The following is a 26,886-nucleotide window of genomic DNA, read 5'->3' on the forward strand; positions in this document are numbered from 1 at the left end:
TGGTCTGTAAAAAAAAAAAAAAAATCATTACGTTGCCAGATTTTGTTGAACTTGAGTTAAAGCAGCTGTTGTCAAAGCCCGGCGAGGATTCTCTTGTGTGACATCAAAAATATACTTGCAGCTTTTACGTTATCATGACGAAAGGCCTTGACACAGAGCCAGGGCCAGAGCGTCCCTCCGACTCGGCGAGTGTCCGTCTGGACGCAGTGCAGACGCACGCCATGAATGGAGTCCAGTGTGTGGAGCTTCTGTTTCTGCGCTGCATCAAAGTGACCCCCGAGAGCTAAACCGTGCCTCGCCGGCGCTTCCCACACACGTCCCTCACTCTTGGTGAGTCTGTGCAGAGGCTTTAGTTTGTTGTTCCATTATGTAACGCCGCGACACGTTAGCAAGAGTGACGGATCGCCACGGCGACGGGCTGCGTCCGGCTGGTAAACCTCACCACTCACTCCAGGCCGGAGAAAGACACGTTCAATGCTTATTTCCCATTAGATTTTATTATTTTTCCAATGAGAGACTCAGACAAAAGAAAATGGAAGCCGGTCAAAGTGCCATACACACACGCGCAGAAAACACAACTGAGGCTCTGCTTCAATTGGCAGAGGTGTTGATTTGATTGAAGAGTTTGTCCTTGATGACCTGAGACATCAGGCCATGAATCGCCTCGATGGTCGTCTTGCAGCTACAGTGAGTCAGAGAGGCGGCAGAGTCAGAATCACACACATTGAAAACCAAACTATACAACCAACTTGCTTTGAGGAATAAGACAGATGAAGTCTAGGAAAGACAGTAGTGGGCCGAGTCATCAGCAAGGACACAGTCACGTTTTATCATAAAGTTATATTTCATCATAAATGGAATGAACACTATCCATTTTATTCATGATACGTGTAACAACTCGGACTTTCATTTTCTACATTGTAACGTATGGAGAAAACCTTTCTTGCAGGTACAGAAATGACACATATCGTCTGCTACTACAGAGTTTGAAGGAGTAAAGAAACACTTCAGTAAATCTAAGCAGTAAATCTGACCACAATTTGGTTACAATGTTTTGTGTTATGTAAGCATTTATTGATGAAATTTGCTTCTCTCATTCTGAAGCATTCTGAAAGGAATTTTCATTCTTATTACTAACACATTTTTACACGAGTAAAACTGTATCATTGTGTGTATGATACATCACATCAGCAGTGGTTACTAAGTTAAACTGTATCGATTCTAATTTAATTTAAAGAATTCATTTGCCACCAATGTCTGGATTAATTGCCAAAAGCAGAATACGCCATTTTATACTGATAGAAAAATCTAAACACTTAAATATAAGTCATTGAACTGTGGGAAGAAAAAAGGGTTAGCTCTTCATAAGACCTCATGAACCGGTAAAACACTGTCACAAACAAATCTCTACATGTACAATTTGGAAGTGAATTGCAAGTGCGTCTGACTACATGCAGTTCCCTTTTTTTAAGTTTTTTTTTTTTTTTTAATTCAAATGATTATTAGTTCTATTGATAAAGAATCCCACTCTGCAGGTATTTAAACTGCGTGCACTGCAACAGACAGGCGAAAACAGGCGACGGAGTCTCACCTGTCTCGGGTTGCTTTGGCCAGTTTGTCCTCCGACTTCCTGTCATGTGTGTCCAGGCCCAACATGAAGCTGCCTCGTCCCAGCTGGGCCTCCGACTGCTCCAGCTTCTCCGACAGGTCAAACACCTGACCTGTGGTGTAGTCCGAGTTCTGATGGTGCGACAAACATAGAGCAAACAGTTCATGGACAATTTCCCAACAAAAGGCCGTCTTTTCTGCAGCACGGTAACAAGTCTGAGGGTCCGACTCCAGGGAGACTCTCCAAGTCTGCTTGTGAATGAAAAGCCGTCAGTGAAACGTTTGTTTAAGGTGAGGTCGTGTTTTTAGGGGAGAAGGTAATTAAAACACAATGACACGGGGCCCCTGAGTGGGGTGACAGTGTAGCAACTGACAAAGGCCATCATCCGTGAAGCAGCCTTTTCCTGACATCTAGTCAATTCATCTTCCTCCCGGGTGCCACAGACCCAACTGTTTGGATAAGCCTGATGTGTGTTTGAGCTGTTCAGTCAGACCTCGGCCGCAGCAAGCGACGGCGTCCGCCGTGACAAATCACACGAGCGACGCGCTGCATCTTTCCTTTGACTGAAGCCAACACACGGGGAACTTGCTGGAGTTGGCTGTCTCTGAGGTTGGTATTTAACCATTAAAACATCAAAGGACATCAGCATTTTCTTTTACTACGACACACTCACCGTTAACAGGCTCGACGAACTCAAAGTATTGACCCAGTATTTATTCCAAAGCAGCTCCAGAAGCTTTCTGTCCAGGGAGGACTTAAAATAAGTCACCTCCAAAGCATAGTACCTGAAAAACAGAAGAATGAAAACGACGTCTTAAGAGGACAATAAGTCTTAAATATATAACATAAACAACACAGAGGAAGGGCAGGTTTACTGATAAATCACCATTATTACAGACTTACTTGACGCCCCAAGACCTCAACCTTTCTTTTTACAGGAATTAAAATCCAGTGAGCATGAGACAAATAAGGTCAGAGCAACACATAACTGAGGCTGAATGATAAATAAAACCATAATGACAGAGTCAACTAACCACATTGACTTGACGGGTTCTTGCAAATGAATAAATAAATAAAGTGGAAACAGAACACTTCTTTTATAAAGACATTAATTTCATAACATACGACGCCATGCTCAACAACGCAGGGGGAGGACTGAGTCTTAGCCTCGCTGAATTAGACGCCACGCTACGCCAGTAAATCTGTTAAACTATCTTTGTCCCAGAAACTGTGTTTGAAAAAGAAAAATATTGCTTAAACAGGCCATAGATGGAGGCACCAAATCCTATATAAAACGGGTCCTGATATTTAGAATATTAGGAGAAAGGACAACATCAATAATCTGACTTTCAATCCTGACCTTAGACATATCAACAGGCCTCATCAAAAAAAGATGCAAATTTGAGAGCAGGGTGAGATCGCAGGGTTGTTTAAAAGTAACATGAGCACTTACTGTTTGCAGTGAACGCCAAAGTCTTCAATCTTGTTCAGAGGGATGGTCTGGTACTCCGAGGGCCCTTCATCGGGCGGTTTATAACCCTAAATATTCAAAAGAAATGTTGTAATCTTAAAGCAAATTAATCACCAGCTGACACGACTCAGCAGAATCCTACTTTTGGGTAGGTGCGGAAGGCGCCCAGGTTGACCTTCCCTGCAGAGATAGTCCGGGTCGGGTCGATCTGAAAGGTACAGTGGAGGAAGGAACCAGAGTCAGGTTCACACTCATCATAACCTCGACCCTGCAAACTCCCCTGGTTACCACTCAAAGGGACCCCTGGGGGGCGAGTCTAATGTTGCTGTCACTGAGCCCAAAATACAAGATTAATAACACACGGCCTGCAGCATTTAAGGATTCCAAATTAAGTATAAACAGTTAATGATTCTACGGACACATTGGCAACATGGAAAAATTAACATCGCAAGTCAATGCCACCAACACATAAGGTGGGCTGTCTTAGGTCTGGATTGTTCCATTTCTCAGTTCTGAAATGTTAAATTAGAATAGATTAAAACCTCACCACAACAGCAACAAATGGCTCCTGAAACTGCTGGTTGAGCATCTGTGTGCTCACATCGATTCCCGACAGCCAGCATCCGTAACCTGGGTGACTGTGGTACCAGCCGATGGCGTTCTCTAGTCGGCCCACCTGAGGGATTCATAAGGGCGATCAAGACAAATTTACATAGAAAAAAAACCCCACATGTAAAACACACAAAAAATATTCTAATAACAGCAGTCATGCTATTGCTATGCCTTGCATGTTTGAATCATTTTAAAAGCTGTGAGTGTGTGGGCGTGTGCATTCTTTGTGTGAACATCATTAACCAAGAACAAAAAAATACAATTACACACATTCACACAGCATTTCCATTTTAATTCAAAGTAGTGGATAATACTGGTTCACAAGAAATAAAGCAAATGCTTCGCAACATAAAGAAAATATATTGAGATTGAAGTAAAATAAAAACAAAAAAAATCCTCAAATATATTGTTAAATTAAGCTGACCTGTTTGGCGTTTTCAATGTAGGCTGCCATGTATTCGTAGGCTGCAGCCTGAGCGTTCACTCTGGTCTCTGTTCCCTCCACCGGCAACGCAAAACTGTCCATGATCATCATTGTCTCTCCATCCACCTTGCCTAACATCAGGCCCATCACCTCCAAGTTCCCACCAGACCGAGCATGCATCACCATCTTCAACAGAGCCAGGGCTGAGATCTTGCAATACTTGAAATAGTGGTGGCTAAAATGGAAAAAAACAACTACACATTACTGTATATACTTCTCAGGCCTAACATACTTCACTCACTATAGATCAATAGTGCCACCTACTGCACGGCAATATAACACACTGAATCAAGACGTGATTTGACAGAAATAACAGATGGGGAAAAAACATAATGGCAAACAAGATAAACACATAAGTGCAACGGCATCATTTATAATGTATTGAACACTTATTTACAAGCAATAAAGGTGTTTATAGAGGGCTTTTTGGAACAGCATACAGACATTGTGCCAAAATTATTTCTTTATTATGAAGGATTAACATGTTCAATAGTAGCAAAGGTGTTGTTTCAATAAAGATTCAAATTCAAAGCAAAGCTTTAGACGATCTATTATAAAAAGATTGCTTTTCACACGTTTTGAACAATTCGAAAACAATTAAAAGGAAGGATTCTTGCACAGCTTTCATGAACATTTAATGTCTGCCTTCAATGTCACTGTGATACCGACGAGCAATATATGATATGAATATATCATATTCAGTAACTGAACGATGAGCAAGGGGGCGCTATTCGGCTGCAGGACTCCGCTTCTTCTCAGAAGAAGAAAAATCGTGAACGCTTTGCGGCTTAAGACGATATTTTTCACCCATAATTCTTAAGCCACTACTGACGTTCGTAATGTGAAATAACGGTAATCTGATAAATATACATTTCGAATAGAGTTGCAGTTTTATTTCTGACGAATATTGCGGTATCCATATTGTAAAAAAACGCATATAAGCCAATGGTACATTAATAAACCGACATGACCTGCAAACGAGACCTTAAAAACATCGCATACGAAGTTCTGTACTCACTCCTTTGTCCACGGCTTCGCAGCGAGGATTTCTTGTTGTTGCTTTTTGTCGTACTTGTAAATTTCATCCACGCTCTGGACCTCCTGCATGCTGTTGGTGAGCTCCCATGTCTTCTGCGCGGTGCTGCTGCCCGCCATGGTCGGCTGGGACGGATATTAATGGATAAAATCACGTTTTTATCTACTGCCAAGAGCTAAAAATGTTGTCTTCCGCTGACAGCCTCTTCTTCGCTCGCTTTTAATACAGCGTCAGCGTCAAGCTGAAGCCACACCGCCACCTACTGACGGAGCTCCGTCTTTCTTTCTGCGCGTTGATCGAGATCGTTGTAAATATTCAAATATATTAGAAAATAAAGGGCAGTTGAAAGACTCAATTGCGCAAAACAAAGCCACAAATTAAGAGTGCATTTTTAAACACTGCCTTGATGGAATAATAAAGCACTTTACATGGCTAATGGATGTATTATAGTAAGTTCAAAACAATTTGGTTTCTCATCAGAAACGTCATGTTTGATTCTGAAGTCCACAGTTGGTCACTATGAGGCGGACCAGAGAGTACGGAAAGAAAACTCACCATGACGGAGGCTTTTTGGGGACTGGATTGATGATTGGTACAGACGTGTGGCAAAAACACATATCAAGCAAGAACCCAATAAGAATAGACATATGTTTGCAGGGAACCCAGAGAGCAGGGAGACGTCGCGTATGAGAAAAGAACAGTACAGACAGGAGCTTCTGAAGCAGATCTCAGACCAGCAGAAGAAGAAAGGAAGGCACGCGTTCAGATTTTTTAATCTATGACTCATTCTTTTTTTTTCTTACAATTTCATCGCTGTCATTTCAGTGATGCCAGTCGTCTTCTTGGCCAAACCAATGGTTACGTGGGGCGACGCGGCACTGCTCATCATCAACTCCTCCCTCCCAGTATTGTATTGCACTATTTCATCCTAACAAATCCACTGCTGCTTGTTATGTAAATGAAATGTTGAAAGCCATTCGGCATAGTTGTCGCTTGAATTGTAGACTGGCAGATTCATCATTGAAAGTTATTGTAAATTCACAATGAAGACTGAAAATAGAACTCATAAAACATGTTTTTCAAACAAAGATTTGATAGTTTGTCAGCATGACCATCGTATTCAGCTGTTTAGTAGTACTTTTAAGCAGTAGAAGACACTAAATGCATAATCTACTAAACACACTTAAAGTGATTTTCACATGCTAAAGTGACCCATAGGAAGACATTTCGCTGTGAGAGCTAGTGGGACAGTGCTACAGCGTTAAATAATCCTGACTTTATGTTCTATCAGCGACCAGTCCCAGGTGTCCCCCACCACACTGTGCAGCTGGGCCAGATATGAAAGGTGAAATATCTCGCGTATTTTATAGTTTTATTTTAATCTCGATCACTGGGTTGCAAAGTTCCTCTTTGTTTCAATGTTTACTCTCTGTCTGTACATTGTTTGTAAACCCTAAAAATTCAAATAGAAAAGACAATATCATCAGTTACACTATTAAAAAAAAAAAAAAAGAAAACATATCAACCAATCAAGTAAAGTGATTTATAATGCACATTTGTATCACATCACAGCAGAGAGGCCTGGCAGTAGGGAGGCGGAGCTCCATCATTCAGTGGGAGGAGCTCCATTAGACGGGCGGAGCCACATCACAAAAGGGGAGGAGTTCCATCATCTAAGAAACGGATTCAGAGGCCTGACAGCCGCTGTGGGAGACGGAGGCAGTGAGCGTTACCAGAGGGATGAAGGGTAAGGAAACACTTACAGTCCAGTTAAACCCTTTCATTTCGTTTTTAGGACTTTCACCTTTGCCAACAATGGCAGCAGGACGTTTCGACAACCTGCCCCAAAGGTCGTCATTAGACAGTCCCAGCCGTGAGTGAGTATTCACTGTGTGTGTTTCTAATAGACTACATGCACAGGTGTGAGCTAGCGTAGTTCTTGGCCGTAACTAGCTTCACGTCCTTCCGGAGTGAAGCGTCAGCGCAGGTCAGATCCGGAGCATCTGAATCTGTTTAGTTACTGCCACATCTTGGCATCAACAGTTGGCCACACCCCCCTCACCACTGTCTATTTCTCCTTCAGTTTGTGTCAAACCTCCTCCTGTGTTCCTGCAGTGACAACAACAGCATTGGGTAGTTCCATCTCCAAAGGTCTAGAAAGGTCCTGCAGAAAGTCACTGTCCTCCACTGACTTCCTCAAATACTAAGTACATTTTCTGGTGTCGCCCCCAGGAGGAACCTTGAAAATCCATTGGGAAATGGTTCAGAGGACAGCTGGAGGTTAACAGCAGTGCAGGGAGTGAGTGCACTGGAGAAGATACTCCGTCGGTGGATTCTTTTAACAGCACTGCAGCTCATTGTTTTGTGACAACCTGCAGAAGAGTGAAGAGAGAATGAAGCAGCAGCATCACGTGAGATGGGCCGATGAGCCTCAGGAGACGGACAGAGGAACACCCTTGGAGTGTCGTGGCGTCATGGACGGTAGAGGAGCACCGGAGAATTGGTGGGGGAGGAGGGAGACAGTGAGTGCTGTTGGCAACAACATCCCACAGTAGTAGACCAAGCATGTGACATCGTAATGGACATTATGCTTGATGGTACTAGTCATAGGTGGAGTGTAAGTAACATCACACATGACCAAACAGGTTTGGAACTTGCCCCGCCCCGGAAGACAAATGCTCCACTCACCGTTGTGTTATTTACTTCACTATAGCGCAGCAAAAACTGTCAATTTATTGTGTGTATTTTCATGTATTTCAGTTAAGTTTTCTCAGGTTTTTCCTATTTATATCACCAAGTGGTCTGCCTGACATTTATTCTTTCACTCTCATTAAAGAGTTTCAAACGGGATGATCCTAAAATTATTATATTGTGCCACTAATGTTTTTTTTTCCCCTTTATCTCTCTTTACTTTGACAGCTTCCGCTCACAAGTGACGCCAGCTGCCAAACTGAGGGTCCCACCATGAGGACCCAGGGAACACAGATGTCCTCGAAAACAGAGGAGGCTCACAGCACAAGTGTTCTTTCTTTTCGTAAGTTACTCACCACGACACTTGAGCTTAAATGCAATATCAGAAATAAAATGTGACAGTATGCACTATATGATTGCTGGGGCTAAGTATTACAAATATTTTTGCGTGTATATTTATATATAATATGTAGTGATAGGTCCTGCAACAACTCAAAGGGCAAAACCCGCATCAGTGCGCGTACCGCTTCACGACGATCACGTGACTGTGTCGACTCGGCAAAAACGCGCCGAACTGTGTTTATAAGGACACGCATCTGTCAACAGGATGCAACTTGTCTTGTTCCATTCTAATTCAAAGTAATTTCAAGGTATAATCTAATTGAGAAAATTGAAAAACATTGGAAAACTTTAGTTAAAAAATAGTAAAGTCACAAATTTTTCACGTTTTTCACACTGATTCATTATTGAAAAATATGAAATAACAATGAATGGAAAAACTTAAATGATATTATTATATACATTAGTTCATCAAATCATTGTCAATTCAGTCCAAGTCGGTTGCTTGCAGGGATTTTTACTGTCCAGCAGGTGTCAGTATTCAGCAACACAATGTCAACACAGCACAACAGTGTCATTGTGTCGAAACGCTTTATGATGCCTCATTTGCCCATAACTAATAATATGGACCCTCAGGTGATGATGTGAGCAGAGTCAGTCCGGAGTTCTGCTCAGACCATGCGGACACGCGGAGCTGCACCCCCAACACCAAAGACGTGTCATGTGATCAACCCAGCTATTTCATGTCCAACCACACTTCTGGTACTATTCATACTCTGCTCTCTAACTGATCTGTAAGGACCAATGACAAACCCTCTCTGTGTTTTTGTTTTCAGTCACAGACTCATGTGAAGCACCAACTGAGACAGAGTCCAGTAAACTGGACAGCTACAAATTAGAGCTAAAAAAGCAGGTAATAACAACAACAAATAGATTGTAGTGACCACACAGATGTGTCTGAAATGAATATACAGTTTAGAATGTAGTTGGTGGATGAACCCATGAGACGAGAGGCATTTTTTTTCTTTGTTGTTCATAAATTGTTCATGTTCACACAAAAGACGTGAACTGAAGTGAGTTTGTTGTCTCGTTTGGAGATCGAAGAAAAGAAAAGAAGGAAAGCAGAAGAAGAAGAACGAATGCGGCTCGAGGAGGAGAGAGATGAGAGGAGACTAGCGGAACAGATACTCCAGCTGCAGCAGCAGTATGAGAAGGAGAAACAGAGGGAGTCGCACTCTTGTAAGCTGATGAGGGACGAATGGGTCCCACAGTAGGCGGAGGACGGCGGCGCTCCACACCCTTCCAGAGCGTCGGGACGTCCTACTTGAGTTGGACAGAAAATGGCTTGTAAATTGTAAATGTGTGTAACATATATGATGATTCATCCTTTAACATTCAACCCATAAAGTCAGAGTGACAGGCACGACAGCCAATAAGAGCCAACTTCTCAGCAGCCTTTAAATCTAAATGTAAGAAGAACGAGAATCAAGTCTGTGCTTCTGCGCTCTCACGCGATGGAGCACATTGCAATATAGTGAAAGCCTTGCAGCCATAAAGGCTTGTTCCCTCTGGATTGGCGGCAAACACGACGACACATCTTCAAGTCAACCAAGTTCAAAAACTTTAATGACCTAGAACCTGATTAGAATGCCAGATGACGTATCGTACAGAAAGTTGTACATAATCTTTTTCAACATAGAAAACTTTACATTTCTGTTTCATATACATTTTGTTTTCTACATCCATGAGCAGGAGTGCATCCCAGTCATACGTAGAACACAGCTAACACTTCCCCGCCTCTATACATAGAACTCTCCCCAAACTGAAGAAGAAAAAAAAATTAAATATATTATCCACTTCTTATTTGTACACACAAAACTAAACCCAAAGTTGTGATCGGACAAGTGACTGAGAAGCATCGTGGCTTCGCTCTCGGCTCCTCTGGTGACGGTTAACACGAGTCTGTTAAAAACCTAAGAACATATAAAATGGAATAATTTAACCCTTCACTTTTCCGTACAGCCGATCACACCGTACACAACAGTCAGCAAGAGATGATACGCTCAAATAAATTATCAGAAAAGTAAAATCTCCAGTGCAATCAAAGGACGAGAGATATCAAGTGCAGCAAGTCCTCCAGGAAAATCATAAAAATAAAGCAATATAGTGTTATATTGTTATTATATCACAGAGCTCTTTCAAGCAGACGCATCAGTTTTAGTCTGCAGTGAAGAGGATATTGGAGTCATGTACAGTGAGAAGCTTTTGAGATATATTCCTTCTGAGCAAAGCAGAGATGATTCAGTCTGAGTCAGTAGTTTGATCCAGTGGAGGAGTCGCTACACCGTTGATATGAAGTCTTTTTTTTTCCTTTTTTTTTTTTTCGTCGATGTGTGTGCATGCTGAAGCGGTTCTGGACGCAGTTCAAGTGAGTATTCACCCAGAGTCGCGACATCCACCTCACACTTGGAAGGATGCGTCGGCATCGGCGCGCGTCACTGGGCCTCCTCTGCCACCTCCGTGTTGGGCTCCTGGTCTGAGGGCACCGGATGGGGCTCAGGCAGCTGTGCGATGTGGAACACCACGCCGATGCGCAGGTAGAACCTTCTGAGGACGGCTCTCAGCTCGGGGATCAGGTCGAATTGCATGATCTCGCACAGCAGGGGGTAGTACCGGGACGCATGAGCCTTGAACTGAAAGAGTACAGTAGCATGTGACATCACCGGACTGCAGAAATAAAGAGTGACGATACTGTCACACACCACAGGTGAGACAATAATAATAATAATAATAATAATAATAATAATAATAATAATAATAATAATAATAATAATAATCGGGAGCACTTTCAGCTATGGGTAATGTGGGCGCACAATGATCGGCATAGCTTAAATGAGAGCCCCCACGCCTTCAGAAAAATCTTTTTACAGATCAAACCTCACGAGAACAATAAAAATAACACAACATACAGATGGACTTGATCATGGTGGTTTTCGGCATGTTTTAACAGAAAAATCCCAAAAGAAACATCGTAACTGAACCACTGCTAATAATGAGCGGCACTGCTTGATATTTCTGTTCTGTGGAGAACAGTGGGAACTACATCTACAACTAACACAGATTTTATATCTACATTTTTGAAAGGCCTTCGCTTACTTGCTGTAGTTTCATTTTCGTTTCTGTAATTTGACTTTGAAAAGCAAAACATCTTTTTGCATGATTATTTATTTTGATAACAGGAAAACAAATGAGTGTTGCAGAAACAACAGAGGAAACCCACCCTTTCATCACTGATCTTCAGAACCTTGGTGAGGAAGAGGAGCAGCAGGTTGGTCCAGGCTTCTCGATGGCTCTCTGAAGTCAAGGCCAGGAAATATGACAGCGCCTCGCTGCACACACTGGAGGAGAGACGTTTGTGTGAGAACATCCACAAGAATGATAAACCACCACGATAAATCATAGCAGTGAGTGAAGGTTTCGCTTAACTCACAGGCTCCCCATCCACTGTCCAACACTCATTCGTCTGACCAAAACTATTATCGACTATATTGATGCTTTTTAACCCTTTCTTTTTTCCATGAGTTTACCATGCTTTTAGAAATGATCTTCACTGTCAACAGCAGTTCACTGACACATCAAAGAACCACAGAAACAGATGAAAAAAGAGAGGAGGACTTCAGTGATCTATCAAGCATGACCGCGGGTTCTTACTTGAGCAGTCGTCTCTGGACCTCCTCCCAGGCGTCCTGCCGGCTCTCGTCTGTGTACATACGAAACAGGATGCGCATGCCGCATGCCAGGCTGCTGGTCTCCTGCTTCAGCAGGTTTGGTTTCGACTTCCCTTTAAAACCTGAAGAAAAAAAAAACTTGCCAGTCAAAGTCAAGTTCTGTGCGGAGCGGGTTTGGTTTTGAAGGCTGCTGCAGCGTGTTCTTGCCTGCTTTCCACAGCAGAGTCCTCTGATCATTGTTGGAGTTGAAGGCCTTGGCGAAGTGATGCGACTCCAGCAGACAGTCCAGCAGTTTGAAGAGCTGCTCCGAGGTCAGGTAGTGGTACATGCCCTGGTCTGGGGTCTCCACTGGGACATCTGCCGTGTGAACGGCATCCCGCTGTTGACAACACGCCGGAGGAAGGGCTTGTTAACACAGACACACACAGAAGACTCGACACACTGAAGCTAGTTCATTCACAACTGTTTGTCCACAATACCAATCTGATCTTACATTGACAATAACGAAACTTAAACATAAAGGTCATAAAGTATATATATATATATATATATATCACTCCTATATATATATATATATATATATATATATATATATATATATATATATATATATATATATATATATATATATATGTAATGAATTAAAAAAACTTTTAATGTTTTACTGCCTTCATATTATTGCACCATGTAACACATTTTAGTTCATTTCTTCCATGGTACTGTTTTTATTGCAGTATCATACTGAAATCATAGGTCCCTTTCTGCACTGATGTGAATCAATCTGAATGAACTGATCTGAATTAATAGCACACACTTATCATTCCAAGCAGTCATTAATGTATTCAGAAATGAAATTCAAACAGATGATTCCATCCTATCATGGTAGATGGTTTTGTCATTAATTGTGACATGAATATACAGATGGCATCCCCAGTTTCTTACAATCACATTTTACACACTTTTTCAATGTTGAAGCAACAGTTAAACTGCAAATTTGGAACATTCATGAGAATGTTTCAGTGTTTACAGCCAGATTCCGAGGTGTCACAGCTGGTACCTGAGCAGCTGCGAAGTTCTCAGCATCTTCCTTTTTACTGGTGGCAGGAAAGAAGACGATGTTGTCGATGGTCTGGATCAGCTCCAGCTGTACCACGCACTTAATAAGAAGAGCCGTGAACAAGCGTTGCTCCTGGACTTCTGCGGCAACGACAAACATTTGACAGTTGGAAGGCTTTTCCTTGACAACTTGTTACTCAGTGTTAACACCAGGCTGACTGTGGTTGTCTTTCACTGTATGACGACCTGAGCAGACGTGCAAATTAAATAGCCTCACATTATGTTAGTCACTTCATATAGGGCACACTCCTACCTGACAAAGAGTAACTGTTGTTGGACTGATGTTAGCATGCAGAGCCACAAAGTTAAGCTCCTGGATTGATCTTATTTAGCAAGTATCTCACCGGAATGTGATGAAATCAGAGAGTAGAAGAACAAGCCTATTGTCTCAGATGAGAGCACAACTGGTGCTTCATTGGTGGTTAGGCACAGACTGCAGCACTCGCGCCACTGTTTCCTATCACTAGCACCAACTCAGGAGTGATTTCATTGGCTCGGGGTGACAGTGTTACAATGATGGGGAAGCTACTTGTCTGGTTCCTGCTCCTGGAGCCATCTTCGGCTGTGCCGGCTGCTGGACTGATCTGACTCTGCCGACGTGTCTCCAGGGAAACCCTCTCCATGCTTGAGAGCGAGTGCTGGTCATCGGAGCGAGATTGGATGTCGAGGGATTTTTGGGAGATGGAGTCCTGAGACCAAAACGGAGCAAATAAAATCAGAACTGATTATTAAGCTATGATGAAGAATGATGCCAAGTAAAAGAAAGACTATTTTCTGACCAGCTGCTTGTCTGAGAGGTTCATCACATGATCCCCCTCCGGCCTCCACGTCAACAGCCTAAGACAGCAGACGCTTGTAAGTCACCAATTGATATTTCCACAGCAATATTATTATTATCACTGTTTAATATTCGGCTGCTGCTTACGCATGCGGGATGGTGGTCTTGAAGATGTCCAGCATGCAGTTGCACGTCTTGTCCCAGGTCTCCGGGGTGAACTTCTCTCCGTTCAGGATCACGACGTTCTCAAGGCAGTTGGTGCCTGAACGAGCCAGTTGCTCATTATCTGCAGACACACAAGTGAGGAGGGACATACAAAGATTATACAACAAAAGATAAGTACAATATAAAAAATTATAATGAAAATTATATTTATATGCGTCCATTTTTTAAAACATTACTTAGAGTAATTATCAGAAAATCTTCAGTCAGAGACATCAGATTATTACTTCTTGGGGCCCATGACCACGCGGCTAGTGTACACCCTCTTTACGTTTGTATTAATCCCTCAACTTCAGCTGATTTGTCACAACCAGAGAGTTGAATTCTTACATTTGTACTAGGGATGCTCTGATTGATCGGTTACCCATCATGATCGGCCGATTTCAGCGTGAATGCCCATCGCTACCCGTCACTGCCGATCACAACAACCATGTGATCACGTGTCATCCGGCGCACCTGCACGGGAAAATGCTGTGCAGGGAAGCGCCTTCAAATTAAACACGCCATTTAAAACGCCAGCACTTGACGGAGAACAGAGAGTTTTCTGGGCTCATGAAAGTGAGGCCGCTGGTTCCTCAGCAGCAGGCTGTTAGCGTAGCTGACGCTTAGCAACACATGCTGGTCCGAGCGGCCGGAACGCCAAACAAATAGCCCAAGAAATAACTATAAATAGAGAGCTGGAAGAGCAGCCTTTCTCTGGTGTCATTCACATGGAAACTGAAATATTTTGGAGTCGAGCGCAGCGTTAGTCAGCCACCTGAATCTGAAACTGTTGAAAACGTCCAGAGTACAAACTTTCATACATGCAGAGCTCTCTGTCTCCAAGCTCCAAATCTCTACAAGCAGCCAGTATGTATTTTTGTATTTCACGGACATAGCACAGTCGCTAGAGATTCACCTGCGACATCTCACATCAAAATTAAATGTTTTTCAGTTGTCCTTTTGACAGAATAGTTGCCACATTAAGCAAGGTTTTTCTTAATTTTTTTTTCCTCCTTGAAAAGGTATATAAAAATGTGATTTAATGGTCAATTTTTTCCTCATCATGTTCACAGAAGTTCTCATCATTTTGATTACAAATTCATTGTCAATCCATGAGATCAGTATCGTTGATTGGCAGGAAAAATCCTGATCAGAACTTCCCTCATTTGTACCTTGCATATCTCAGACTTCAATGAGCTCTCAAGGATGCTCTCCAAATTTACCTTCTAAAATATCCACTGATCCACAACACTTTGGAGACTTGGCGAAGAGGAGAGGACATTGAACAGGCAGGGAGCCTCTTCCTCTCAATGTTGTGATGAAATCAGTTAACATTAGAGAGGACTTACCTTGCTGCACACACCAGTAGAGTTGAGCCAGAATATCGTCCAGCAGCACATCATTCAGCGACTCGAAATATTGAGTGAAGACGTCACAGATGGCATAAAGTGCATGATTACAGGTGGTGGTCATCCACTCTGCTTTCTGAAGACCAAACACAGACACACAATGAGGCCTACATAATATCCATTGACAGGTTAGAAAAAGTTGCTTAGTACCTCTGTTTGTTGTTCAGGCAGCTTCATGTTGTCGAAGATCCTGAAGACAATTCGAAACAGGTCTTGCCACCAGTGCTTTTCAAACGTGTGCCCATAAGTCTTCATCACTTCGAACATCACAGTCAAACCCCTAAAAAAAATAAAAAGAGTTGCATGGGGTTGAATGCGTTGATGTTGCCAATGAGAAATAAAATAACTGTTAAAACTCGACGCAGATGAAACACCTACCGCGTCCTGACATCCAGTTTACATCTGTTGATGATGCAGGAGAGCTCAAAGAGGATGGGGAACCAGCCGCGCACCCACACACGGTCCTCTGGTGCTACATTCATGTCATCACTGGTGTAGTCTTTGAAGGCCTGACAGACAACACAGACACACCGTCTGATAGCAGTTCTGCCTTTACGATTCGTTCTAAATTGTTCTAAAAACAGAATTTGAACTTCAGTTGTGGATGATCTAGGAAGTGAGTGCCGAACCTGTGGCCTTTCTGAGACGTATTTAGCGCAGTGTCTGATGAGACGGATGGCTTCCATGCTGGTGTCAGGAAAGGAGGCGTTACAGGCGAACTCTGACAGACACTTGACAGCGTCCTGGAAGGAGTCGATGGTGGCGGCGAAGTGCTTTTCAAATACGTTTGCTGATGGATCGACAGAATGAATCAAATTTAAGTCAGGCATGGACCGTCTTCACAAGGAGCAAACCGCTGTGTGTGGTACTCACTGACGATATGGCCAGTTGTTTGGAAGGCTAGTTCTACGATGCTCTCGTCCTGGTCTGACGCTGCCAGATGGAAGACAGAGAAGATGTTTTTCCAGCCTGAGCGGATGTTGGCAGCTTGCGAGTTCACCATCTGGGCAATGCAGCGGACCACCATGTCCCTGATGGTGGGAGACCTGAGAGCGAGACAGGGCCATGACAAAAGTTACTTATTGGCACCATTAACCCATAAATAGGCACAAACATTAAGCTCTATGTTCATTACCTTTCCGGAAAAAAGAATTATGACATCATTGAACTACATCCTGGAAGCAAAATCCTTTTTTAATTTCTACTTTAGAACTCCAGACAGATATGAGCATTAAAGTGAATTGTTAGTTGCTGGGAATTTATGAATGAACGGAAATCGTGTTCCAATTTGAAGCATTGCCTCGAACATTGAGAGAGAGAGAGAAAGAAAGAGAACGAGAGAGTGGGCACACAAGTGAGTCTAATGGACACAATGTGCTGGAGGCTTTAGGTGGCTGCCTGCCATCTCCCCACTGAGGAAGCTCTCAACCGACTTGCTCTGTGGGAGGATTTGCACTTACTTGGCGACTTCCCTTTCACATCAATGAAAAGCAGAGCGCTACAGCAGAACTGAATTGCTTTCTGACGTTTTGCACACTAGTGACGGGAACATTCATTTCAATGTAACTCTTCCAGGGCTGCTTGAATTTCATTCCAGCACAAAGACCTGACCCCCACCCAAAACAACTCGGAGGAGGAGTTAATACGAACAGACTGAAGCAGGTCAGTTGAAATGTCACTTTCTTGCAACTCCCTGAAAACAGCCCAACGTATTGTTAACTCACTGCTACAGGCTGGAAGAAGAGACAGTGATGGAGGGAAAGAAAGAGAAAGCAGAACAGACAGGGAGCTGCTACTGAGCTTTGTCAGTGTATCCCAGAAATAGAAACACTCGACACAGTTCCACCACACATCTTGAATTTAGGAGGCAGATTTTGTCACCTGTTTTTCTTCATGATGTGCTCGAATGGCCTCAAAAAGTCTTTCTGAAATCGAAAATTGGCCAGCTCCCCCTTTTCCAAAAACTTCATGGACAGCTGCCTGAGAGAATCCACGGCAAAAATGGCCACATCTTCATTGGTATTACAGCCCACCTGCAAAACAAACACAAACTTCAGTGAAATAAAATAAAGCATGACTGCATTACAAGTAAAATCTGGAGTATTTCATGTTACAAAAGACTGAAGTGCATATTCATTAATTCACTTATGGCTAGCACAAAAACAGTTTTATATATTTGAATATACACATTTAGATGATTGAAATTATTATTTCAAACACAACGCGCAACACAGTATCTGTAAATGTTGGAAAAAAAACCTTAATACTAAAATACTAAAAGAAATAGTGCCACAATCCACATGAAGTTACCCCTGCAAGATGTTAGGCAACAAATTAGAAACTAAAATCTACATCAGACATGCCAGACTCGTGCCAGTTATGTCTGTCCTTGTGTCACTAATGAGGGAACGTTTCTGTGGATGTTCAAAAACTCAATATTCTTAACCAGAGTCATGAGTGTTTCCAATTAGCAAACTGCTAAATTGCTCTTACTCACAGCCGCTCACTCATTAATGAGGAGGATGATTTGTAACAAGGGCATCCTTGAAGACTAAAAAGCTTTTCATCACCAAAAACGGAGGCTTTGAAAATGACCCTGCAGCTGAAAACATGAACAGGAGATGTTCATGTGAAATAATTGCCCCTGTGAGCGGCTAGATATACCTCAGGATCCACCTGTCCCGGATTCTCACCCACCTTGTTAAAGTGGTCTCCGATAACCTCCCAGATCCTGGACCACTGAAGCCTGATGCGGCCCATGTTGTAGTATGAGATCTCGACTATTTTCTGCAAGCTGAACATGCGTGGGTGCGTCGGCGAGGCCAGCTCATCCATGGACACTGCACACAGCCAGTGAACAAAGTCCACTGGCAGAGAGACAGGAGATGTAGAAATGTAAAGTTGTAGTGAATGAGTGAGATGTCACGGAACAAGGAGATGAAGTTAGGCACAAACTTTTATTCCAAAGAAAATCCATGTAGCTCACCTATCGCATTTCCGTCCAGCCTGGTGGATCCTGTGAAAATCCTGCAGAACAACAGAAGACCAATTATTACCGCATCAATCATCAGGTCTTAGTTCAAACCATACTTGGTATGAAAGGATACAGCTTAAAATGATGCATTAAATTGCAACTGAAGCAACGGAATGGAGGACTCTTTGTAGCTGAGCCTGGCTCACAAACAATAGGTCGCAGCCAGTTCAACACATCTTTGATCACAAACCAAAATTTATGGCTTGTGCTGCCACATTCTTTTCAAACAGAATACTTCACGCGTGGAAGGAGGATGAGCTGAGACAAATCAAATTCACCTGTCTACAGCCACGACAACGCTCTGTGAGCTGGTCTCTCCAATTGACTCTTGGATACTGGCGATCTGCTTTCTATCCACAGTCCCGCCGACTGAATGAAAACAGGAAAAACAAGTCAAGTGAGTATCTTCTGTTCAGATCTAAACAGGTGAGTTGGAAGACACTCTGTGTCCATGCTGACCTAGACCCAAGTACTCGTCGTTGCTCTGCTCCTTGGTGCTGGCAATGAAGCCCTCTTTCCCTCGCACTGTCCCTGAGATGTAGCGAGCCTTCACCCCGGTTCCAATCAGCTGAGCCAGCTCCAGCTGACTGATGCACTTCATGATCTGAGGAGACGTGAGCATATGACACTGTTACTGAGGATGTCAGGGAGCACGAGGCAAACCTCTCTGCTTAAGACCAGCTAAAACATATGTTACATTTTACAGCAAGTATTTTAAATTTGAAGCAAAGCAGAAAAAAATACGTTTGGTCTATGATCCCTTTAGCTTCACCTGGCTTAAAAATACTACAGAGATATTGAAGTCATTTCTATTGAATGGTCAGCTTTCTAGCATTGCACGACCAGTGATGCCCAGCATGTCAAACACAAGGAATAATGATCAACATCGGCTGATGAATACGAGGGAATGTTCGCTACGCAGGTGAGCTGAGGACTGTAAAGCAATGATTTCATGATGCTGGAGAGACAATGACTGAAATTCATCATCAAAATGTAGAAATAAATACACGTTTATGCTAAACAAAAGTCTCATAGCTTGTGAGTACATATGCCCTAGATAAGGCATGCAGTATAAAATAAAGATGGGTTTAGACATGAATAGATAATGGAAAGCACTAAGACATAAAAAAGAAGAAGAAGAGGAGACCTCATGCCAGGAGTTTCCAAGGTAGTTTCCATCGGTGTGGGCCACTGTGATGAGGGTCTTGATGGTATCAATGTTTTTCTGCTTCATTTCTGAGATGCCTGAACTGGCAGTTAGCAGCGTGAACCGGGCTAACGCTTGAACATAGGCGTCTCTCTCCAGCTAGAATGAAAATGATCAGCAATGTGTGAGCACCTGGGGGAAATAGGAGCTTGAATTCCAGCTCTGGTAGCAGTACCTGTATGGAGAAGATACATGCTATCCTGATCGCGCAGCGGATTCCTTCGAGACACAGAGAAGCGACCTCTGTGTCATCACAGTCCTGGAGACCCACACTGAAAGCCGCCAGGAAGGGCGTCCACGCGAGCTGCACAAACAAGCAGGTGGACATGTTAAACCAGTGCTTCTCAATCATTTTCTGTTGCACCGCCCCTAGGAAGAAGAAAACGTTTCGCGCCTATCTCCCAACTCGCTGCCGCCTCTGTAAATACTATCATTTGTCTCTAAAATTATTATAAGCACACCCCTGCATAGCATTGTATCCTTGTTAACATGACAGAAAAGAAAAAAGGACGTAATATAGATCAACTTGCAATAAAGAATAACTTTATTAACATTACACTTTATTCTTGTGAGGCAAAAAACTATGTTTCCCAAAGTCACATGCGCCCGCCCGACTATTTGAGAAGCACTGTGTTAAATACACCGCGGTCTGAGTGTGTTCGTGTCGGCTCTCATTACCTTGAACATGGGCCGGACGTGCTCCAGATGCGTTGCGCTGGTGAAGGGTGCTTGGACGTGGCTGACTGCTTCCATCAGAGCTTTGGCTGTCTTGGCCATCTGCTCCATTTCAACGTTGTACAGCAGACGTCTCTGCTTCTCACTCGCCACACCTGGGAAGACCATCAATGCCAAGGCAGAAATGTTATTTCATATCAACCGTAACTCTGAATCAACTAGAGAATAACTCTAAAAAGCATTCCATTTGATCTAATGATGCTTGAACATAATACATAACTCATTTACCAAGCGCAACTGTGCTCCGAACAATCACACGATAAACAAGACTGATTTAAATTCAAGCTCAATTTCAGTTCATTGCAGAGCTAATAGAGCAGGCGGGGGCCTATAAAGGGGATCACAATACACATGGGCAAACACTGATCACCTCAAAGGTACTCAAAACAACACACATGACAGACATATCTCATGACGCAGGGCCACCCCACACACTCACTCTGCTTGTTGGACTTCATGGTGAGCTCCTTTGTCTCCTTCATTGCAATTTTCTTCCCTGCAATCTCATCGTAGATAGCCGACAGATATTCCTCGGGTAGGTCTTTGCTGTCATTTATGCCACGGTTCATCTTGATGTATTGCTCTTTTGTCATTTTATTCTTCACCTTTAGCAGAGAGTGACAAGGATAGGGGTCAAACACAGGTCCAGCAATCCCTGTGATTGATGCAGCTGGGATATTTAATAAAACCACTGCAACAGAAACACAACTCCCAGAAGCCAGCGGAACTGCGAGGCAGGTTTCTCACCTGTGGGCTATGAAGGTCTGTTGTCAACATGATGATCGAGTAGGCAAGGACATAGGCCGTGTCTGCGCTGGCGAAGAGTGTTTGCCTGGATGACACGATTGAAACAAATTAATGTCTGTTTCAAAGAAAAAAAAATCTATCTATCTATCTATCTATCTATCTATCTATCTATCTATCTATATATATATGTGTGTGTGTGTGTGTTCTGTTTTCTGAGTTTTTTAAGTTTTTGTTTTTCTTTATTATGGTTTCATATTCAATAGAAGAGTCTTCAGAGATGCCACTGAGCTACAATCTCAGATGGTCCCTTTGGTTAAACATTCCACATCCTCTGTTCGCGAATCACACCATCTGCTCTCACCCTTGATTGCATTCCAGATATCTAGCAGCGAACTTCTCCATGAGTCGATCAATCTTCTGGGCCTCGCCAGGAAGCCGGAAGCCCTCCAAGAACATCCTCAGAGCAGAAACAAAGTCTTTGCCCTGAAAGTCCATCTGATCCACGTAGGCGTACATCACCTCTTTGTTAAAACGGTCGTTGTCGCCGAGAAATTCTCCCACTTGAGTCTGAGGGAACAGAGATGGTTGTGACTCCATTAAGAATCAAAGTGAGCTGCTCCTTGCACAGACACATCCCATCAGATCAATGTTAAGCTTAGTAGAGTTGACATTTCCATTTACACATCAATGTATTGAGGCTGTGGAGGAGGTCCTAAGAAAAATGTCCAGCTTGTTTTGTAATCAATATATTACCGAGTCAAGCCTCTCCTCTTGGTGCAGGAACTGAGCCAAATCCTCCGGGGTGGTACCCAGCATGCCCTGCTCTTGAAGGTATTGAATTCCTCTCTTTGGTTTCTTGTTGAACCTGAAGGACCACAGCATACTTTATATAACACAATGTTCCTAACTGTGCACTATGTAAATCATGAAATTAGAGGCAAACATACAGGTCGATGCCTTGTTCTATAATCTCCTTCTGCTGCTTGAGGACCTCAAACTGTTCAGGATTGTCAGTACCAGACATCTGAGTGCTGTAGCTGCCGATGCCGGATGAAGCCGTGGAGTCTAGAGAGTTTATGCTGCCATAGCGGTTGATGGTTTCTGGAGCTCTGGTTTCTGTGGTCTCCTGCTCTGATGGCTTTTCCTGACCTGAGGTACAAAAAAAACAACAAAACGATGTATGGTCAAGGAAGAAATGGTGTGCTACGAAATCTAACGTCAACACATCAACAATCTCCTGAAATGCAAGGAAAAGTGCACAGGCAACACCAAAGTTACCTTTAATGCCGCAAGGGTGTCAATTGTAGATGAATTATATGAAAAGATGGGATTTTTTTTGTGCATTTGACTCATCTTTCCTCTCACCGTCAAAAATACTCATGCATTCATCTTCTCCCCACTGGATTTCCATTAAAGCGAGGCTTGGTTTCAAAGAGACGTCATATACAGTACCTCCAGATTTAGATTTGCAGCACTGGCATCTGGTCCAATTTACGAGTGACTTTACAATTTCACTGATAATTTTAAGGCCCATTCAGGTAACAAGAACCCCCAGAACATTGGGTGTGTTCCTGTTTATTGTCCAAAGAGATAAATCTTATAGGATAAAACACAACTTGGTTTCTTATTTACTAGAAAGTACAACCACAGTTTTGGTTTTGAGAGGAAGTCATATATCTATGGAACCATTAAGTATCTCACAAACAACCAGAATCCACAGCCACTTTTGTGTGTGGGAACACGACCATTTTATGCTTTTATTTTATTCATTCTGAAGCATTCTGAATCGTGCAATACAAGCAAATTATCAGACTGAAACCATTTGTGCAATTGAGCCAAAAATGCTAGTCTAAACATTATTGGATAATATTTAAAACTTACTAAAGCTACTGGTTCCTACATGTGTTTAGGGAGGGTAAAACAAGGAATATCTACTTAAAATATCATAGATGCATGACAATTAAATGTTTAAAATAGCAGTGGAACACTACACCTCATGTGAGCTAAAATCTATCTGCCGTAGGGTAAAACCTTTTCTCAGCAACATCCTGAAGCTCATGCACAGGTGAAGCTTTTGAAGCTCTACACTGCTGCTGGCAGAAAAGTAAGCTGGGAGTCTTAAGTTTCAGCAACGGTGAAGTCACTGCTCCTGATGTCTGTCGTAGAAATGAAGCAATAAGAGGAAAGTGGCCTGGAGCTTTTCTCGATGAGTGTAGTTAGGAGGTGGCATGAAAACATGATCACAGCAGAACCGCTGCAAACACACTTATTCTCACAGAGCAGGTGCAGCAGGAATAGAAAATAATTATCAAGGGCACGCTCTGCAAAAAGCTCCAGGCACTAGGGGAGGGAGCAGGTGGAACAGAGCAGTGGGTCAACAAAGGTGTTTTACAGAGATAAGAGAAGGGACCTTCAGCAGTTGTAACCGTGAGCTGGAGTCAGGCATCTGATTACCCATCGGAAACTCGCTAAAACATTTAGGGCTGTTGCAGTAACCTGATCCTGCAGGTTTTTTTCATCACAGACTCAACACAGGTGAGGGAAGGAGGGACGTCACAGTTCTGTTATCAACATCCATTAGTTCACAACACGCTCTTTCCATATTAGATTAAGGCACACAACGATTGAATCACCAGATAAACAGGTACAAACAGCAAAAATAGCATGGACTATAGGCTAAACTAATGAGAACAAGTTAGAAAACTACAGGTGTTAACCATGAACAATCAACAGCCTAGTCATCACTCTCTTCCACTGAACTTTTACCTGCTCGCACTTTGATGTCATCCAGACAAAGGGAACCAACGATACAGACAAGAAGGTGAAGTTAGCACATCCACATGAGCACAAGAGCAGAAGCCTGTGTCGATTTTAGATGGTTGTAAACCGATGCTGGTAAATTCCTCACAAAAATAATTTCATCAGTAGTGTACTATGAGTAGTTTACTCTGAAAATGTAGGGGACAAATGTCAGTCAGTGGGCAATGTGGGCGGGTGACAGTCATCCTCTGGTTATTTGGCTACTCACACATGAGCCAAACTCTCAAATGAGGTGAAACTTTCTTAACAATTGCAGAGTAGGAGGAGGAAATAGATAGGAATCGTCCTTCACATCATGATTCTAGAAAGGGAAGTTTCAGGCTTCATTCTAATATGTTTGCAACCTGTTACTCTGTAGTGATAAAGACAAGAAAAGCATCAGATTTAAAAACAGCCAGCACTTTAGCCCAAAGCAAAATTGGGCCAGTGGCTGCAATACTCAATGCTAGTCATTGGTACACTTCAGCTTTACTGCCTTACATGCATTGTTTTGTTATGTTTTGAGAGACATCTTGTGCAAAGCCCAATATGGCTGGGGGCGGAGGTTGATGTCACCATAGGGGCTAAACAATGTTGTTATTTAACACTGACAGCCGTGGAGACAACAACAATTGTTGTGAAAACCTTGTTAACACAAATGATTAACTGCTATAACTAAAACAGCTGTTCATGTTTCCTCAAGGTTAATAGCCCGTTACATGAGCAACATTTGGAATGAGGCCCTACCAAAGCCAGACCATCTGTTTTTGAGGATCCTCTCATGTGAATATATTTAATGTGGATTGGACTTGACACTGAACAAGCCAGTCTTAATCTTTTCTCAATGACTTACCAAGGCTGGTCTGTGAGTTGGGGTTGACATACTGGTCCTTACTCCATTCCACCATACATTTGAGGATGGACACTAAACATTCAAGACCCTTCTTCCTCAGGGTTAGCTCCTGGGAAAGATCAAGAAAAGCTGTATTTAAAAAAAAAAAGCTGCAGGGAAAATACAGTAATATTGATATCAAGTAAAAGCGATTATGCTGAGAAATGATAGATGTTCACCTGTACAGGAGTTGTGCCGAGTTCATGCCCTGCACGACCTTGTGCAATCTTCGAGAGGTCATTGACCAATCGTTCAAATATGTTAGCAGCATTCAAGTCACAATCGTAGTTCACGTAGATGTCCACCACACTCTGGGCATCTGTAAAAATGAAAATATTTCTTAGTCAAAAGAAATGTATCAATTGAGTGGAAAAACAAAAAGTTGTTGCACACCTGCACATATTCTAGTGAGGGTTTGGATGACCATCCACTTGTGGTCATATGAACTTGTGGACGTTTCAAGAATATACAGGAAAATCTCCTTAAAGAAAACCTGAAGAGCAAATGGCAACATTAACAACAGCAACATGCACATAAAGAAACAAGAAATAGTTCAGATAAAATAACCTAACATCACAACCAAAGCAGCAGTGGTACTGCCTCAGGTAAATTGACACTTTAACTATTTTGATATGGAGAGAATGAACAGTGAAAACAATGAACACTGGTGGGGGTTTGTTGACGTAAAAACATTACAACAATAGGCAACCAACTAGTTATTCTGGTTTTCTGTGTTGTCACAAAGTACGTAAGCACTACAAAGAGGCACAGGGAATACAGTACAATGAAGAAAAATCTAAATTAGTTGGTACCACAATCACCTTATACTTTATTCATGGTTAAGTAGGAACTCCCTTTTACCATTGAATCCGTTACCAAAAATTGAAAACAGGGCTGACTTGGGAAGCTGAGAAAAGGATCAAGGATCGAGTAAAGGGCTAGAATAAATTGTGCTTGTGTGAAATCAGCACAGAAAATAAACACACTTTTCCTGAACAGTGCAGAAACTAGCTCTTACTCTGTACTATTTAACTGCCTTTACATCACAGGGTCTCATGAAAACCTGTTTAAATAACCAAATACATGTTTACCTCGATTTGCATCTTAAGGTGTGTTTTAAAGTGGGACAGCAGTGTGAGGAAAATGGAAAGCGAGAGCTCGAAGACCTCAGGCACAGAGGAGACGCCGTTCTTAGACAGCGCTACACAGAGGTACTGCTTGATTGCATTGATGAACATCTCATTGGTTTTGAAGATGGGCCCGGCGTTTTGAAGGATGGACAACAACAGCTGCAGGGACAAGACTTTCGACCTCAACTCGTGGGACCTGGGAATAAGAGAAAGATTAAGGACATTAATACAGTTTTCATATAGTCAATTCTACATATAAAGTGTCGAAAAGATACTTGAATTACATGTTCTGTAAAAACAGATGTTTGAGAAGTTTGTCAGCAACCAGACAGGCTGATTTCCAACACTAAACCTTCATTAATGGGACGTCCTTGAGCTTGGCTTGGTGGCATGGTTGCACTTTTCAAATTAAACAATTAATGCAACAGAACACTTCCTGAAGTAGGTGGACGAAGTTTAGTAGAAACACATCTTGGTTTCTCATGAAGACAGAAAATTCTGAAGGAGCCATCAAAGAGCTGCTGGGCAGTGTATATCAAAGCTCCTCCTCATTTACAGTCTTAGCTTGTCTCAACACTTTTTTTTTTCTAAGCGGCAGCAGGACACGAAAATCTGGAGCTCAAAAAGCATACTTTCAGTCAATGTGCTCCCATTGGCTGCTTTTCAGCTTTGGCTTTTATCTGGTGAACAGACACTGGTGGAGTCATTTGGCATGATATGAGATATATGTCTAAATTCTCTTTGAAATTTGCATCAACAGTGAAAATGTCTTACTTAAAAGCAAAGGCAATTCCACCATTAAATCCAACAAGACTTTATACAGCCATGATAAACAACCTGTGAGCCTTAAATCTAACCAAATCCT

General features: G+C 42.5%; 3 protein-coding genes across 5 annotated transcripts in view; 1 reads left to right on the forward strand and 2 right to left on the reverse strand.

Annotated features, from left to right (window-relative positions):
• Positions 1 to 491: 491 nt before the first annotated feature.
• On the reverse strand, positions 492 to 5,470 carry cops5 (COP9 signalosome subunit 5). The gene is made up of 8 exons (XM_053859813.1): positions 5,195 to 5,470; positions 4,117 to 4,351; positions 3,628 to 3,756; positions 3,223 to 3,288; positions 3,063 to 3,148; positions 2,283 to 2,394; positions 1,592 to 1,740; positions 492 to 682 (listed from the first exon to the last, which is right to left on the reverse strand). The coding sequence occupies exons 1-8, from the start codon at positions 5,329 to 5,331 to the stop codon at positions 592 to 594; spliced, it is 1,005 nt and encodes a 334-aa protein (XP_053715788.1). The 5' UTR covers positions 5,332 to 5,470; the 3' UTR covers positions 492 to 591.
• A 615-nt stretch (positions 5,471 to 6,085) lies between these two features.
• On the forward strand, positions 6,086 to 9,713 carry LOC128755444 (centrosome and spindle pole-associated protein 1-like). Its single transcript, XM_053858945.1, has 11 exons — positions 6,086 to 6,122; positions 6,504 to 6,557; positions 6,785 to 6,934; positions 7,008 to 7,089; positions 7,296 to 7,373; positions 7,445 to 7,511; positions 7,591 to 7,734; positions 8,132 to 8,246; positions 8,879 to 9,004; positions 9,079 to 9,155; positions 9,340 to 9,713. Exons 2-11 carry the CDS (start codon positions 6,551 to 6,553, stop codon positions 9,514 to 9,516), a joined length of 1,023 nt encoding a protein of 340 aa, XP_053714920.1. The 5' UTR covers positions 6,086 to 6,122; positions 6,504 to 6,550; the 3' UTR covers positions 9,517 to 9,713.
• Positions 9,714 to 9,763: 50 nt separating this feature from the next.
• Positions 9,764 to 26,886, reverse strand: part of arfgef1 (ADP-ribosylation factor guanine nucleotide-exchange factor 1 (brefeldin A-inhibited)) — a 39,030-nt gene continuing 21,907 nt past the window's right edge. Inside the window, exons 11-40 of one of the 3 annotated variants that reach the window (XM_053858943.1) lie at positions 25,983 to 26,217; positions 25,285 to 25,384; positions 25,071 to 25,210; positions 24,853 to 24,961; positions 22,148 to 22,349; positions 21,954 to 22,065; positions 21,562 to 21,767; positions 21,201 to 21,285; positions 20,893 to 21,058; positions 20,397 to 20,548; positions 19,894 to 20,022; positions 19,659 to 19,817; positions 18,971 to 19,115; positions 18,790 to 18,880; positions 18,464 to 18,504; positions 18,175 to 18,344; positions 17,359 to 17,510; positions 16,351 to 16,523; positions 16,107 to 16,267; positions 15,856 to 15,986; positions 15,628 to 15,757; positions 15,418 to 15,553; positions 14,012 to 14,150; positions 13,866 to 13,923; positions 13,616 to 13,775; positions 13,028 to 13,167; positions 12,178 to 12,349; positions 11,954 to 12,092; positions 11,523 to 11,640; positions 9,764 to 10,935 (exon numbers count right to left, since the gene is read on the reverse strand). In XM_053858943.1, the coding sequence (XP_053714918.1) occupies positions 10,738 to 10,935; positions 11,523 to 11,640; positions 11,954 to 12,092; positions 12,178 to 12,349; positions 13,028 to 13,167; positions 13,616 to 13,775; positions 13,866 to 13,923; positions 14,012 to 14,150; positions 15,418 to 15,553; positions 15,628 to 15,757; positions 15,856 to 15,986; positions 16,107 to 16,267; positions 16,351 to 16,523; positions 17,359 to 17,510; positions 18,175 to 18,344; positions 18,464 to 18,504; positions 18,790 to 18,880; positions 18,971 to 19,115; positions 19,659 to 19,817; positions 19,894 to 20,022; positions 20,397 to 20,548; positions 20,893 to 21,058; positions 21,201 to 21,285; positions 21,562 to 21,767; positions 21,954 to 22,065; positions 22,148 to 22,349; positions 24,853 to 24,961; positions 25,071 to 25,210; positions 25,285 to 25,384; positions 25,983 to 26,217 (4,249 nt within the window). In that variant the 3' untranslated portion in view covers positions 9,764 to 10,737. The remainder of the gene's footprint in view (positions 10,936 to 11,522; positions 11,641 to 11,953; positions 12,093 to 12,177; positions 12,350 to 13,027; positions 13,168 to 13,615; positions 13,776 to 13,865; positions 13,924 to 14,011; positions 14,151 to 15,417; positions 15,554 to 15,627; positions 15,758 to 15,855; positions 15,987 to 16,106; positions 16,268 to 16,350; positions 16,524 to 17,358; positions 17,511 to 18,174; positions 18,345 to 18,463; positions 18,505 to 18,789; positions 18,881 to 18,970; positions 19,116 to 19,658; positions 19,818 to 19,893; positions 20,023 to 20,396; positions 20,549 to 20,892; positions 21,059 to 21,200; positions 21,286 to 21,561; positions 21,768 to 21,953; positions 22,066 to 22,147; positions 22,350 to 24,852; positions 24,962 to 25,070; positions 25,211 to 25,284; positions 25,385 to 25,982; positions 26,218 to 26,886) is intronic. The other 2 variants (XM_053858942.1, XM_053858944.1) reach the window with 2 other exon arrangements.

The sequence above is a fragment of the Synchiropus splendidus genome, chromosome 3 (assembly GCF_027744825.2).
Source record: "Synchiropus splendidus isolate RoL2022-P1 chromosome 3, RoL_Sspl_1.0, whole genome shotgun sequence".
In the NCBI taxonomy this organism is placed as follows: Eukaryota; Metazoa; Chordata; class Actinopteri; order Syngnathiformes; family Callionymidae; genus Synchiropus; species Synchiropus splendidus.